Source organism: Nymphalis io, chromosome 22, assembly GCF_905147045.1.
Source record: "Nymphalis io chromosome 22, ilAglIoxx1.1, whole genome shotgun sequence".
Classification (NCBI taxonomy): domain Eukaryota; kingdom Metazoa; phylum Arthropoda; class Insecta; order Lepidoptera; family Nymphalidae; genus Nymphalis; species Nymphalis io.
In genome coordinates this window covers 8,886,414-8,901,328 of record NC_065909.1, presented here as the reverse complement: position 1 = coordinate 8,901,328, position 14,915 = coordinate 8,886,414, and the positions used below count along the sequence as shown (strand labels likewise).

Genomic DNA, 14,915 nt, shown 5'->3' with positions numbered 1-14,915 from the left:
GACATCTCCGGGTGACTGTGCATTGACAGTGTTAAAAATAATTAAACAGTAGCAATGTGGTAGTGGTGAGCAGGTGGCGTTTATTTGCTCATGAGTACCCCACAAAAATGGAGTAAAAGTCCAGATAGGGAAATTCATTTTGTTGAAAATTATATTTTTAATAAAAAATAATAGCATACATAAGTATACCAACAATTTAAATTTCAGCTCGTAAAAGAGAAGTCGCCGACCTCCACAAGCGGAATACTTCATTACGAGTAGAGTCAGCTCACATAACCCGCGCCGCATCACGTGACTCGGACAGAGCAAGAGCTCTACTAGCTGAAAGGCGTAACTTGGCAAATGAAGAACGTGCTGTTCGTAATGCCATTCAAAAATTGTACACTGTAGTCGACATTGTCAGAAATTATGAAGAAAAAAAATAATATCAATGCCAGTTGCAAAGTTGATATTAGCTTTCCAAGCTAACAAAGTCCAAGTGAAAAATTAACAAAGTTAACCGCAATAGACTCTCATAATTCTTGGGTCCAAATCACTATCGTTTTAACTAGTGACTGTAAGAAAGAGGCAAGTCACTATCGAGGCTTTGATGGCCTACACTGTTACGCTATCAACTCCCATTAATCGAAAGCAATATTGAAGTAGTAACGAGTGTCCAAAAACACTTCCTAGATCATCAGGCAGGCGTACAGTAATTTTTATTTCCTATATCCGAAATCAGTATGGTCGAAAGCACGACAAGTCGACTCACAAAAATCACCTACTGTGTAGTAAAATTGTTGTGTGCTGACGATAAGAATATATTTTTAGTGATCAACCTGTATAATTATTGTTATGAAATTATATTCATTTTCTTCGCAACAGGTCGGTGATTCAGAAAGGCAGTTTAAAATTTAGTTATTAAAGAGGTTGATAAAAACAATATTTAACTAAACTTATGAAAAAAATGATGATATTTATAACTTTTGTTTCAATTCATCTACTTAATCAAGAAGTATAACTTCAGTATATTTTTCATAATTAATTTTTTTTGTGTCAGTTACTGGATTACATTACGCATAGCGACGTCTGTTGAGTAGCTCTACACTCTTCACCTTATGGCCAGTTATGGCCACGCAGCAGCAATACTTTTATTATTTATATTTCAAAGGGATTTCTTGCATATAAAGAATGAGTATTACCATCTTTAAAAATAAGTAAATTAAGTTTTGGGTTATTTTTTTAATAATTTTTCACTTCAAAAGTGAATGTAACTATTTAATTACGCTAATAGAATAAGAACTATAGTTATAATATTTTGCAAAATGCTTGTAATTTCTAGTGCCTATTATTTTTGTATGAAAGGTAATTTTAGTGCAATATTTATGAAAAATCTATAGCAATATAAGTAAACTATATTAGAAAAGATTGTTTTTTATTATCCCTTTATATATATAATTAAATATTTTATTATATATGCTTAAGTTACTGTCATGATGACAACAGTTTTGTTATTGATATGATTTATTTTAAAATAAAAACTATGCTTAACCGCTTATGTGTTAGAGAGCGAGGAGTGCGGAGTGCTCAGCCATATATGTCATAGCGCAAGGTCAATCATGAACCTTACTTTAAAATACAGTTTTTTATCTCAATAATTGGTTAATTTTTTTAAAGTAAAGTAATATTAACATGATACTATGAAAAGAAAAGTAATATCAACATGATAAAAAAATCAAAATCTTTTTTAAAATGATGTTTCAAAATTGTTTACTAGTCTATTACTAAAGTATATTTCGATTTTCAGTCATCACCAGAATTACTATATACTAGATTATTAACCTAAAAACGACGATTGGTGGAACAGTCAGCGTTTGCTTCATTGGATAGCTACGGATTATAAAAATATTTTTGAAGCTTCTTTTTGAGGAACGTTACTAAATCACGTCTCTTCATATTATTTTTTATTTAGCGAGTGGCAACACGAAATCGAATGCACAAATCATAATGCAGAAGTGGATTTAGTAGAATGACATTTTATATTTATCAATAAATCTAATAAAATTATTGTTATTAGTAAATAAAGTACATATATTTACACTTTACACTTAGTTATGTACATATGATGTTAAAGCGATTAATATAAGGAATTTCATACGTTAATAATATTTTTATCCTCATTTATGTGTTATCAAAATGTTGGAAAGTTTGGGTAAGCAAAGTTTTCTGCTGTTTATAGTATTGTAGTCTGTATTAGATAATTATACACAATGTCTCCGATTGCAACATACGTATTCCTAGATATTGAAACCACCGGCTTACCGAAAGAGGAAAACAACAAAACTAAAATAACAGAACTGAGTTTGGTAGCTGTGAAAAGGCAACATATTCTCGAAACGCGTGCGGGAGCCACGCCTCGTGTTCAGCATAAGCTCACACTTTGTTTTAATCCAGGAAGAATGGTGGCACCAAGTTGTTCAGAAGTGACTGGCCTATGCAACGACCTATTGGAACATGAGTCTACTTTTAATAGAGATACATTTACGATGATAAATACGTTTCTAAAAACACTTACCAAACCGGTTTGCCTTATTGCTCAAAATGGACATAATTTTGATTTTCCTATATTAAAAAATCATTTAGTAAAGCTTGGTGTTAGTTTATCTGATGACCTCCTCTGCGCTGATTGCTACCACAGTTTTTATGATATATTGGAAAAGAAATATGTGAATACTACAGTTACAAAATCAAATCAAAATGATTCAAGTTCATCATTAGTTGAATGTATTGATGAAACAGATCTGTCAAAAGTGGACACAAGTTCTTTACAATCAAAAAATGAAAAAACTCCAGAACGGCCAACTACTACTAAAAAAATATATAAACCAAGTCCTATTTCCAAAGTACGCAGAAGGTTTGTATGGACTGATGGAGAAAAACCAAAGGAAAAATATAAACTTAAAGATGTGTATGAGAGAGTATTGAATCGAAAAGCTGAAGATGCTCATCGTGCTGAAAATGACTGTTTATTTGCATTAGCAGGTTTTGTTGCTTTATCAAGAGATATGGTGCCATGGTTAGATGAAAACCATTGTCTTTTCTCCGAAGTCAAACCAATGACTATAGGTGTTCCTCTTGGTTATTAACTACCAAAATAAATTGAGTAATAAAATGAGTACTATAGTAATTATATTAAAAGTATTTTATCGAGCAATAAGTAAATATATCAAGGCATACTTGCATTTAAAAAAGATTATTGTGTAAAAGTATAATAATGACTTACTAAAAGTATATTGTGTATTAAGAATTTTATAATTGCATATTATATATATTTGAATGATAAAATTTGAAATTAGTGAAGTACTTAACTGATTTTATTGAATTTCAAATGTCATAAATATTATTATATTGTTTTTTTAAATTTATTTTCTAGAACTATTGAAATACTGTGATGTCAAAATTAATGCCAAAAATGTAGGCTGATATAATAATTTACTATATTTTTTTAAACATGCTTTGTTATTTATACAATTACAATCATGATTTAAATATTTTGTCATTTATAATAATTATTGTTATTTAATGTCATACATTTTATTTTTTAGAATATATATTTGAATATCATAATAAATGTTACTTTTGTAATTATTTTATATAAATCATTAATAAAAGGTTACTGTTTTATTTTTTACAAAACAAATTTCAAGCCCAAATGAGAGCAAGAATTGTATTTTAAGTTGAATTGTTGCACATAAACAACAGTTAACATTTTGATAACAATTATAATTTGATTGAATTTTCTAAAACTGTACTTTAAGATAATGAAATAGTAACAGAGAATATAAAATTTCATTTGTGTTTTCAATTAATGTGGTGATCAGATTTAAGGAAATCAGTGGAACAGTGGAAGAATAGATGTATGAAGTCATGGAATTCTGTCATCCAATCATAAGTAGCGCATTTTCGAACTCTTGCGTGAAATATTGATCGAGTAGTTTGCTCGTCTGTTATAATGTGATATTTAATCACTAATAAAATTTGAGTCTAATCGATCCCCGGTATTTGTCCGGGTCCTGCGGTTGAACCAATATTTCGTATTTCAGGTTTGCTCCTGCTGACTGGCGTTCTATGGGGATGCACGAATCCATTCATCCGCCAGGGTACTAAAGGTTTACGTAAAGTGCAAGCGAAATCTTGGACAGGCCAGGTCTTTGCGGAAGTATCATTTCTTGTGGGAAACTGGAGGGTAATTAATTAATATTAAAAGCGATCACCAATTTACGATAAAATTATCAATTTAGATTTTTTAAATTATAATTTGCCCATAATCATGTAGCAACGCTTTAATATCCCGACGTGGCAGAAGCCTCTCCTATTAAGAAATTTAGAGCTTTTTCCACCTAGCTGATCTAATGCGATAAGTGTGTCAGAATTTTATGCAACAGATGTTGGATGAAATTGTTTTTTTGTTAATGGTTTAACTGTCGAGCACGAGATTAATTACTTATAAACACATAAAAACTAAGTGGTGCTTATGAGTTCTATCACTCTATAATTTGTTTTGATCACTAAACACTGGATGGTTGAGGTGTCGTGTCAAATTTATTTAAGTAGTATGCTGCAAAGACCTGCGAAGTAGGATATTAATATTTTTCAAGGAGTTACTATTTTTTTCTTCTGTCCAAGTCGAGCGTAAATTTCTGGTTTACTGGATTTTATCTAGAAAATTCAGACCAATCTAAAAGGTGAACAAAATCATTCAATGAAGTAAAGATCGATTTACAAAGTAGCGTTCGTTTACGGAGTGACCTAGTACGTACATGCATATATTTAAACTGACGATGCCTCGTGTGCTAAGTACAATAAAGACTCATCAAGAACGCCATACTAACGCCATTATTATTATGAAAAATAATAATGGCGTCAAATACAGCTTGTGTCGTCCTGTATACCTTTTACTATTAGTTTTGAGGCTTGAAAAGCAAATAAACAAATACCGTTGGGATAACGAGGCATTCAATTTACTTGGTTTTTTCAACTTGTTAATATGTTTTCACCTTTCTTACTTAAACTATTTAATACATTTTAAATACGTTTTACAGTATGTGCTGCCCTGGTTGGTGAATCAGATAGGGTCATTGGTATACTTGGTCGTGGTGCAACGCGTTCCGCTCTCTCTCGCTGTGCCAGCGGCTAACAGCCTGGCTTTCGCGTTCACAGCTTTAACAGGCTCTATCGTGGGGACCGAGGAACCTTTAAATCAAGGTTTCGTTTCATTTATTGCTAGAATGTATATATTATATTAGAAAACATACAAGTAAGTTAAACAGCCTTATTTTTTGGCTGATGTTGTTAATACTACTTTTACAATGTTCACGTTTTCCGGTGGTTAGCAAGTGGCTTGATTGTTAAATTTAATCATAACCGACAAATTTTGTTTCCAGGTTCCGTTTTCGGGATAGTTCTTATAGGCGTAGGAACAGCTTTGTGCTGCTGGGATAAAAGTTAAATATAGAATGAAATATTTTGTATTTGTTAAATTAAATTTGTATTTAAAAACATATATAATTCATCTAAATAAGTATTTATACAAACTGTTCTACATCTTTAAAGAAAAATATAGAGTAATGATTTAATAAGTGAGTATTATTTATTCCCCATAAGTTACTCGTGTTGGGAGTAAGTATGAGTGATAACGTCATAATGATGTAAGTACACAATTGACAAACCTTCTACAAATAGACAATATACGGAAATGTTATAAATTACGAACTTTATTACCTTAAAAAAATACATGCCTTGGAAAGTACATTTAAACTGAAATCTTTAAAATAATGCTTTTAGTTATCTTAAGTAAACATATTGTTCTTATAAAATTGCCACTATCTCTTGCGTGATCGGTTGGCATCGAGCAATTATAATTATTCAGAAAAAATACGTTGCAATCAGCGTTACAGAAACTAGGGCATAATCAGGTACTATTGATGTGTTTAGTTTATATAGCTCTGCAATATTATCTAGTTCTTGATTTAAAAAAAAAATGAAAAATATGCTATACGTCTTTAACCTTTGAATAAATTATTAAATAAAAAAAAACCTATATAACCTTATAATTATATTGCCTTTTATTATAGAGTGATAAAATGATAACAAAATCAATGACATGAAAACAAAATACATTAAATATTGTTCATATACATACATCTATTTTTTTGTTTGTTTTTTTTTTTTTTTAGTTTACAACTGATTTAAACTATAAAGCAACATATTGTTGTTTTTATGTATTATAATCATTATCCTGATGAACGATAATTTTGATCCATATACGATAATATTACGGCCCTGGTACGATAACTGCCTGGCTTTAGGTTGAGAACACTGATTATTTCAACGTCAAAGCTGTTTGTTTTTACTCAGTTCTCTTCCTGTGATTAAAATAAAATGTTTTAAATGTTCGTGTTTGGGACATCCCCCTGTAACGACCCAAAGATTATAATAATCGCCTACAGGAAATGTAATAAATGTTATTAAAATATAAGTCAACTCACAACAGAATCAGTATCAGCTTTAGCCTATAACTATAAAATGACTATCAAAACTTTCATGTTCTTTGACTTGGAGACTACTGGACTGCCAGCCAAGGATCATGTTCCCAAAGTCATAGAACTCACATTCCTCTGTGTATTACGTAGTGATATAGAACAAGCAGATATTTATAATTTGCCACCAGTAAGTAAATTGACGTATCTCTTTAACCCGCAAACAGAATTGTCACACGAAGCTGCCCAGTTAACTGGACTGTCTAATGAGTATTTAATTAACCAACCTGTGTTTGAAGATAAAATTAAATGTATTAAAGCATTTTTAGATGCTCCGAAACCAGTGTGTTTGATAGCACACAATGGCAACAGATTTGATTTTAAAATTATAAAAAATGAATTTGCAAATGCGAAAGCCGTTTTACCTGACGGCTTATACTGTGTAGATTCTTTAAAAGCTTTTAAGAAAATACTTAAGGATAATGATTTTATACAAATGGAAGCTTCAAATGTGTGCAAACGAAATTTTGATAGCAGTGACAGTACTCTAGGTGAAGATGCTTGGCCTGATCTAAATGTGACTCCAGAGAATTGGAGAGAAATTGACAATATGATAGAATCATTCACCAGTTTAACAACTACACCAAAATGTGAAAGTGACAAAAATAAACAGTCGACAATAAGTTTGAAGTTGACAAATATTTACAAAACATTGTTGAGAAAGGAACCAATAGTATCACACAGGGCCGAAGCCGACTGTATGATGCTTCTGGAATGTGTAATTAGCACAAAGCAATATTTTCTACCGTGGGCAGATAGGAATTATCAGTTATTAAGCAGAATTAAACCTTTTTAACTTACATAAAGTATTTTATAAAACTCATGTTCATTATTAGTTATACCATTCAGAAATATGCTTCACAGAAGTAACAGTATTTATATATTAATTGAAATGAATTTAATAGATAATATTTTGTATTTAAGCATAAACCTCAGAGCTAAGTCTAGTATATTATAAAGGAATTGGTATATTATAATAGTTTTGGCATCTCAACTTTTAGAGGACAAGTATATGTGGAATAAAATTCCCAAAGATCAATGTTTCTACTTTATACCATAGAACTGTAATTATGTTGCAATATAATATTTTTATACTATTATGATGTTTAATCAAGTAACAGCTGCTTTATTTTATTTGATAAATAATATTAATGTTACACAATACCACTGTTGTAATAAGTTTTATGTTTTACAATTAATAAATATATTTTTATCAATCATTTGTTTTTCTTTATTTGTTTCAGTCTAAAATCTAACAATTGAGATAGGTTATAGTTAGAAATAAAACCAAAACAATTTCAATTTATTTATATTCAGAGTATCTATGTATATAATAAATTATAAAAATTCCAGTTCTTATATTTAATGTCATTTCAGTATAACTATACAATATATATTAGATGATAATTAATCTTGACTTTTTCATGTCTCTCAAACAAGTACAATATGTGTAAACAATTCTTTCTTTGTTAACATTTACTCATAATGACAATTATGTGCAGATTATAATAAAATAGTATATACAAAAAACATCCATTATACCAGTATTATAGCATGCAGCAAGATAAAATCTTACATGAATTAATTAATTCACAACCCTAAGATTATTTATGTTACATAATTATTCCTTATCACACTAAATATTAAAAATGTAATAAACACCAGCCGAAATAACTACCACTACTGATAAAATAGGAACCCAATATTTTTGAACCAAATTGCGGTCATCTTTGTTTATAACTATTTTCTTCTCCTTGTATCTCTTTTTCTTTCCGCTTAGTTTCCATTCATATTCTTCTAACTCTTTACGATTTCTCTCTTCCTCTAATTCTTTTAACCTCTTTTCTTGCTTTTCCCTTTCTAGCTTTAAGGCAATTTTTTTAGCATTACAAATTTCATCACATTGTATCGTGATATCTCCATTTCGAACAGAAATACAAGGGACTTCTTTCTTTAAATTACCACAAGGACAGTGAATTTTAGTTCTTTTAATACAAATCTGATTTTGTCCACATGGTCCGGGATGGCATAAACTTCTACAACGGTGACCGCAGTCTAAATTTCTTGAGCACTGTTGTTTACAACTGAGCATATCATCTGTTGCCGTAGAAAGTTCCCGACAACGTAAGTATAAATCTGTTATACCACAATAACATGCCACTCTTTCAATAGTATCACATGGTGGACACAGCCTTGGATGGCAACCGCGTTTTGCACATTTATGAGTGCATTTCTTTGGACGGGGTACAGAGCACTCTCTGTTACAAGGTTTACAAGTGTAAGGCACATTTGAATAGTCTGGGTCATATTGATATAAGTGACATAACAGTTCGCATGAATGGTTTCCACATGCAAGTGGGCGACCGCATTCACGTCCACAAGGCCTTCGCCCTGCTTTATGACAAGCTTGAGTGTCTGTTTCATGTTCTCCATAACATGTTACCTCAACTGGACTTTCACAAGGAGGGCAATCAATTGCCATTATTTTAGACTTTGGTGGTTGAACTTCCCAAGGTGTGGCAGGTTTTTCCACCTGTTTAAAAACAACCAAAACATATTCATGGCAAGTAGCCGTGCAATTATGACTGCATTTTTTATATAATTTGTTACAAATTGCTTTGCATGGTGGACAGTCACCAAAATGGCAAGTGTGTTTGTTCTCATCCGTATGGCCACATTTGTATTTAATTTTGCATGGGAGATTGCATTTTGGTGGTTTTGTGTTTTTTTCTCTACCGCATGGAACAGTGACATATGTTTCTTTGCAACGACAAGTAACTTTTGATTCTAATGGACACGGATAGCATGGCCCATGATGACAGACAGTAGTACACTTATGTCGGCCGCACTGTAAAGATTTATCACAAACCTTTTCACATGGAGGACAGTTCCCATTGCAGCATTTTCTTCCGCATCCATGTTTACCGCACAATCTTGTGCCTCTACATTTCGTTTCACATCTAAACTCTTTGCTGCATGGTAGCGATCTGGTGTGTGTTGAACAATGGCATTTCTTTTCAATCAAGACTTGGCATGGTGGACAGGGTCCTTTGTGGCATTTTGCTGGGCATTTATGCTCACAGTCATCATGTTGCTTTCCACAAGTGCTGACACAGGTTTCTATAGCATCTGGACATTGAATGAAACGTTGGTTGGCTCCACAGGGGCAGGACCTGATTCCTGAATTTGGACACACCCCACAACTGCCTGTATGGCATACCTTTTCACATTTATGGTACCCGCAGGAATATGATTTATTACATTGTTTTGTACATTGCCATTTTAGGTCATTGCATGGCCGTTTTGTCTTTTCAGCCCCACACTGACATGACTGCAAGCTTGTATAATTACAAGGAAGACAGTCTCCAATATGGCATACATTTTCACATACATGGGATTTACATGGCAAAACTTTTTTACACTGCTGCATACATGACCATTTAGCAGCACTGCATCTTACTTTTTTATGTTCTTTCTCGCAGTAACATACTCCATTTACGGTCTGGGGACACGGGGGGCAAGGACCAGGGTGACAGAGCAATAGACATTTATGCATACAATTGTCTCCAATAGACAGTCTTTTACCGCACACCTCTCCACATGTGTGCGGTATTAACCAAGGATGAAAAGGAGGGTCGTCAGTCTTGCCACAAAAACAACGATATTTACGAGGTATTTCTTCTTTGCTATAAGACTGTCTACATTTTGGACAACACCATTCAATTTTTTTTGGTAAAAACACTGCGATAGGGCCATGATTTTCTTCACTCCGTAAGCTTATACTATCATTCGACCACTTTTGTATACATGAAAGATGAAAATATGAGTAGCAGTGACCACAGGTCCAGATTGCGTTTACTCGTTTAATAGAACCGATACAAATTAGACACGTAACAGACCGACCACTTATAGCTTCTTCTAAAAGATTCTTAGTTCTATTAAGCATTTGTTTATCGCCACCCCCTCGCCAATAACTCTGGAACACTCCATCTAATACATTTTGGTCGAATGGTTCGTCGTCTTCCGAAGAAGACACTTCTTTCATAACATTCAAATGTTTTTGAACACTTTGCTGCAGTTTCGCAGCGGCATCACGATACCTTCTTGCCATGGCTGCTGTTGTTAAAATATCGTCATTTAAATTGGTCTATTTTAATAATTATTGATTGCAATACTATAATACCGCAATTATAACTAAAAGTAAAATCGGAAAAAACTCCATGTCGGCAAGATTTGGAGTGACGTTGCGTTGACACTTGACAAATAGAGTATACAACTGCTCTGGATACCAGTATTTTGATGCTTTAAGTTAAAAGCTCCAAGAGCTTCGAACTCTTAAAATTATCATCAAATACATATTTGATGAATAGGCCCTGTTAGGCTCTGACAAGTACAAAAAGCCAGAGACAAGATTGGTCTGGCAATTTAGAATAATTTTGATATTATTTCTCAGTTTATATTTTTTACAAAGTAGGTATATCATATTTTTAGGAATAGCTAATGTTATTTTTTATCAATTTTCTACGTTGAATTATTATATATTGAAATATTATAATTTAAAATTATTTATTAATCTTTTACAGAGTAACTTTCTAGATTTCTTGGGGCATATTTAAAAATAATACTATTCGTATCAATTTATCTGAGCAAATCATATTCTACATATATTCATCAAAGTGAGAGATTCAAACGTTCGTGACTCATAGTGTTCTTTAACTCATTTTTGTTCCGCTTCAATTTCGAAAATAATTGTAACGTGGATTATCTTAATAGAAAAAGCTGTAACGTTTCTGTTTCACGTATTTGTGATATTGAGTATACTACGTCTTAATAAGTTTCACTCCAAAAATTACACGTGGCCTGTAGTAATTGCTACACTTCCTACGTGGTTAATCTGGCACTGGATAAATCCTATTAATTTTCAGTTGACGATGATATATTTTGTTACTTATGAAAATGTTTCCTGACTAAATTCTAAGCAAGTTTTAAGCAAGTTTTTTTGAAATCAAAATTATTCAACAATTTTCTTTTTCTTTCCTTGTTTTTCTGTTCTTTTGAAGAACGTAAACGAACACCCGAAGATCATAACATATACTTACTGTTTTTCTATATATTTCATAAAATTTAGTCTGTGACATTTGACAAGATGTCGAAATTAATTCCGATTGTGGTCTTGCGCCAAATTATCCTTATTAGACTTTACCAAAATTATTGGGAATATGTACACTTTTTAGTAGTCCATATTTAAAAAAAGAACATAAATCTAGAATAAAATATGATAAAATAAATTAAAAAAACGTAAAATTAGACTTTTTATTGTTTATTATTATTACATTTACTTCAAACGTTCAACTTATTAGAAACCATGCTAATAAATTTTACAAACAAAAGCATTAGATATTATAATATAGAGATCTTAAAAGCAAAATCATTTGAAATGGGCACAAAACTATTTTTCCATTATTAGTAAAGGAGAACCATAGTTATAGTTACATTATTTTAAAATAAAAATATACTTAGGCTAAAGATTGGTAACATTCTTTTTGCAAATGGCACACCTTTAAAAGTAACTTGTTTTTAGGAAATATTAATAAAACATAATTATAATTTTAGTTTATAAACAGTCGTCTTTTATAAGTGTCTTAAAGACATTATTTAAGGGCTGATATTGTTTTAATTAAATATTTGAAAAAAATTTAATTCGCTGTCACAATGCGTTAGTTATTCTTTATTTGTTATCTGTGGATGGAATTACGAATAGCGCAATTGTAATTATAAAACTAAAAACGTAAATAAAATATCTGAAAGAAGTTATGTTTTTTGACATATCGGCATAAGTAAATATATTATTATCGGACGCGTGTATTTTCTTGCTTTTTATTTTTATTCGACAATTTAAACCAGCCGGCTTTTTTGTCTTTCGGTATCGATATCGATCGAGACACTCGCTCTCTCTCGTCTCTATTTAATATTTCGCTGGATTGACTCTTCTTTCCATTCGTACTTTTACGCGAAATTGTACTTTGGGAAATGTCATTCTCTTTCCCCCTCTTGTCCCGCCTGTATAGTGTTGTGCTTGAGCTTGTTAAGCGATTACTCTGGGAATTCGGCCGTCGACTCAAGGTCGTTTGGCTATACGATTTATTTTTTTGTAACGTTGCCGGTCTGTCATCTTGTAAATTCTTGTTTGTCGGTGCCTTTTTAAATCTCTCGCTTTCTTTTTGTTTAGGCTTTCTTGGTTTTTGAGCATAATGTACGTCGTACTGGTCATTGTAGTGACGTGGTGTCCATGGAGCGAATAGAGAAAAGCTTTTCGTTGAGCTTCGTACTTGAATGTTCGAAGATACGACCGAGGAAACATCGTCACGCGAGCGGTTTCTGGTTAGCCGGCCGGGATCGGGGATATCTCCAACTAAAACAAACATATTTTTTTTACCAAGACGTGAGAAATTAATTACATTTTTTATAAAACTGATTCTCAGACATACGATATGTTATATTCATACAAGTACAAATTGAATGAGACTTTTGCCATTCATTTATAATATTTATATTGTGACGCGATAAATAGTTACTGATATAACTAAACAATAAATTTTTAAATTAAATAGATTAATTTGCGCAATAGGACATGGAGTGCTTATTTATATGTACTTATTTTTAACTCTTTGTTAAAATTAAAAAATAATTTACATTTAGGTAACATTTATTTATCTCTCATATCAAATGTCAGAGCCACTAAGATTTTTTTTTACCGGTAGTTGCGTGCAGGTAAACAACACTACGTTGTGACTGCTGACTTGAGTCTCCTTCTGTGCTGCTTTCACCAGAATTGGTCACCGGCGTCCTGCGGCGCGCTCTGTAATAAGTATATAAATTATTTTCCATCGTATTAGAATCACCACCAAAACAAAGGAACATGTGAATTTTGAAATTGTCATAGCGATAAAACGCGTACCTACGCTTGCGATGATTATTTGCCACGTATGTACATAGCAAGGAAAAAGTAAGTCTAACTCTTCAAAAGGTGACCTTGCCCAGAACATTGTAGGCTGTTACTTACGTTATTTTAATTCATAACGTATCAGATTTGCATAATATTTCAATACTCACTTTACATCTCTGCTCAACTCCTGTTTGCTGTTCCTCAATTCAGTCGAGTTGCCTCTATCGTCGATTCTTCCATGGCGCCTGACGTCAGCTTTACTGGCCTTCAATGTTTTCGAGCTGCTGTGACTCCTAGACCGATCGTATGGACTGATGGGGGGCTTCGTCGCCATCTTCTTTCCAAATTGACTCTCATTCTCGGAATTGCTTTGAATTTCTGAGATATTTTTCAAATTCCTCTTGTAATATTCCTTTGTTTTCGGCGATTCGCTCTTATCTTCTCTGTGAAGGTTGGAAAGAGAATAACTCTTATTCGATAATTCACTGTGGTCGATCTCGTCTAGGCCTGCGCTGGAGTTTGATATGGTCTTTCGGAGCGTGCCATGGTTTTTCGAATGACTCTTGTTTTTGGTCACACTGCGTTTGACGTTAGCATCAGACTCCGGATCAGTATCGCCGAAGAATCGGAGGTTTTTCGCCGGTGAATTTAAAGGTTTTGTCGGCTTGGACCAGACTCGACGGCTGGATTCGTCTTCTGTTGTTATTATGCTTTCTTTTTCAACCTATAAAGATAAATATAAATTTTAAATACGGATTCAGTATTAAAGTCTAAATGCTAGGAATACATAAAAATAATTAATTAATTGCTCAGTAGAGCATTCTAAAGTATTTTGTAAGAATTCGAAACTCAACGTAAAACGTGTTATATCAGAAAGTGATATGCGACATTGACAATAATAATTATAACATTACAAAGATTTTAGTTTCAAATTAGCATATCACCGTTGGTCGGTTTTCAAAATTACACGAATGACATATGTGAGTTTATAACGAATAGCACAGTACGCTACTTAATTAAATATAGCGCGTGTTGGTATATCGATATGTTACTAATCTACAATGCGTTTTTCTAGTTTTTTAAATCGTTGAAATTTTGTCTAAAAATTTTAACCATTTTTTGTAGTTTTTCGATTACATTATTTAGTACTCGTTATATACGCAGAGTGCAGTGTCGCTCCGATAAATCTATATGCATATTAATAGGCAAAGACAAGAGTTCGTTTAACGTTCAATATCTTTGTGATTCGACTCTGTCAAGCGATTTTCTTTTTTTAATCTGGTGTTCATTGACGAATTGCGAATAAAAATAGAAAAAAGTGTGTTCGATGAAAATTCACATTCTCCTCATATTTACAATAACGAATTCGGTCAAATTTCGACCAATGGGCG

General features: G+C 32.4%; 6 protein-coding genes across 10 annotated transcripts in view; 4 read left to right on the top strand and 2 right to left on the bottom strand.

Annotated features, from left to right (window-relative positions):
- Positions 1–1,329, top strand: part of LOC126777147 (uncharacterized) — a 152,683-nt gene extending 151,354 nt beyond the window's left edge. For 2 of the 4 annotated variants that reach the window (XM_050500060.1, XM_050500059.1), the window contains exon 24: positions 208–1,326. In XM_050500060.1, coding sequence (XP_050356017.1) covers positions 208–425 — 218 coding nt within the window. In that variant the 3' untranslated portion in view covers positions 426–1,326. Of the gene's footprint in view, positions 1–207 lie in introns of all 4 variants that reach the window. The other 2 variants (XM_050500062.1, XM_050500061.1) reach the window with 2 other exon arrangements.
- A 666-nt stretch (positions 1,330–1,995) lies between these two features.
- Positions 1,996–5,607, top strand: LOC126777281 (transmembrane protein 234 homolog). Its single transcript, XM_050500291.1, has 4 exons — positions 1,996–2,191; positions 4,083–4,225; positions 5,082–5,244; positions 5,424–5,607. Exons 1-4 carry the CDS (start codon positions 2,176–2,178, stop codon positions 5,486–5,488), a joined length of 387 nt encoding a protein of 128 aa, XP_050356248.1. The 5' UTR covers positions 1,996–2,175; the 3' UTR covers positions 5,489–5,607.
- On the top strand, positions 2,187–3,217 carry LOC126777253 (three prime repair exonuclease 2-like). Its single transcript, XM_050500256.1, has one exon. It carries the CDS (start codon positions 2,250–2,252, stop codon positions 3,123–3,125), a length of 876 nt encoding a protein of 291 aa, XP_050356213.1. The 5' UTR covers positions 2,187–2,249; the 3' UTR covers positions 3,126–3,217.
- Positions 5,608–6,257: 650 nt separating the features above from the next.
- On the top strand, positions 6,258–7,795 carry LOC126777257 (three prime repair exonuclease 2-like). The gene has a single exon (XM_050500261.1). It carries the CDS (start codon positions 6,565–6,567, stop codon positions 7,372–7,374), a length of 810 nt encoding a protein of 269 aa, XP_050356218.1. The 5' UTR covers positions 6,258–6,564; the 3' UTR covers positions 7,375–7,795.
- A 139-nt stretch (positions 7,796–7,934) lies between these two features.
- LOC126777161 (NF-X1-type zinc finger protein NFXL1) lies at positions 7,935–10,821 on the bottom strand. The gene has a single exon (XM_050500103.1). It carries the CDS (start codon positions 10,687–10,689, stop codon positions 8,215–8,217), a length of 2,475 nt encoding a protein of 824 aa, XP_050356060.1. The 5' UTR covers positions 10,690–10,821; the 3' UTR covers positions 7,935–8,214.
- A 1,056-nt stretch (positions 10,822–11,877) lies between these two features.
- The window catches only part of LOC126777149 (trichohyalin), a 92,390-nt gene continuing 89,352 nt past the window's right edge, over positions 11,878–14,915 (bottom strand). For both annotated transcript variants that reach the window (XM_050500064.1, XM_050500063.1), the window contains exons 9-11: positions 13,692–14,248; positions 13,334–13,437; positions 11,878–12,990 (exon numbers count right to left, since the gene is read on the bottom strand). In XM_050500064.1, coding sequence (XP_050356021.1) covers positions 12,428–12,990; positions 13,334–13,437; positions 13,692–14,248 — 1,224 coding nt within the window. In that variant the 3' untranslated portion in view covers positions 11,878–12,427. The remainder of the gene's footprint in view (positions 12,991–13,333; positions 13,438–13,691; positions 14,249–14,915) is intronic.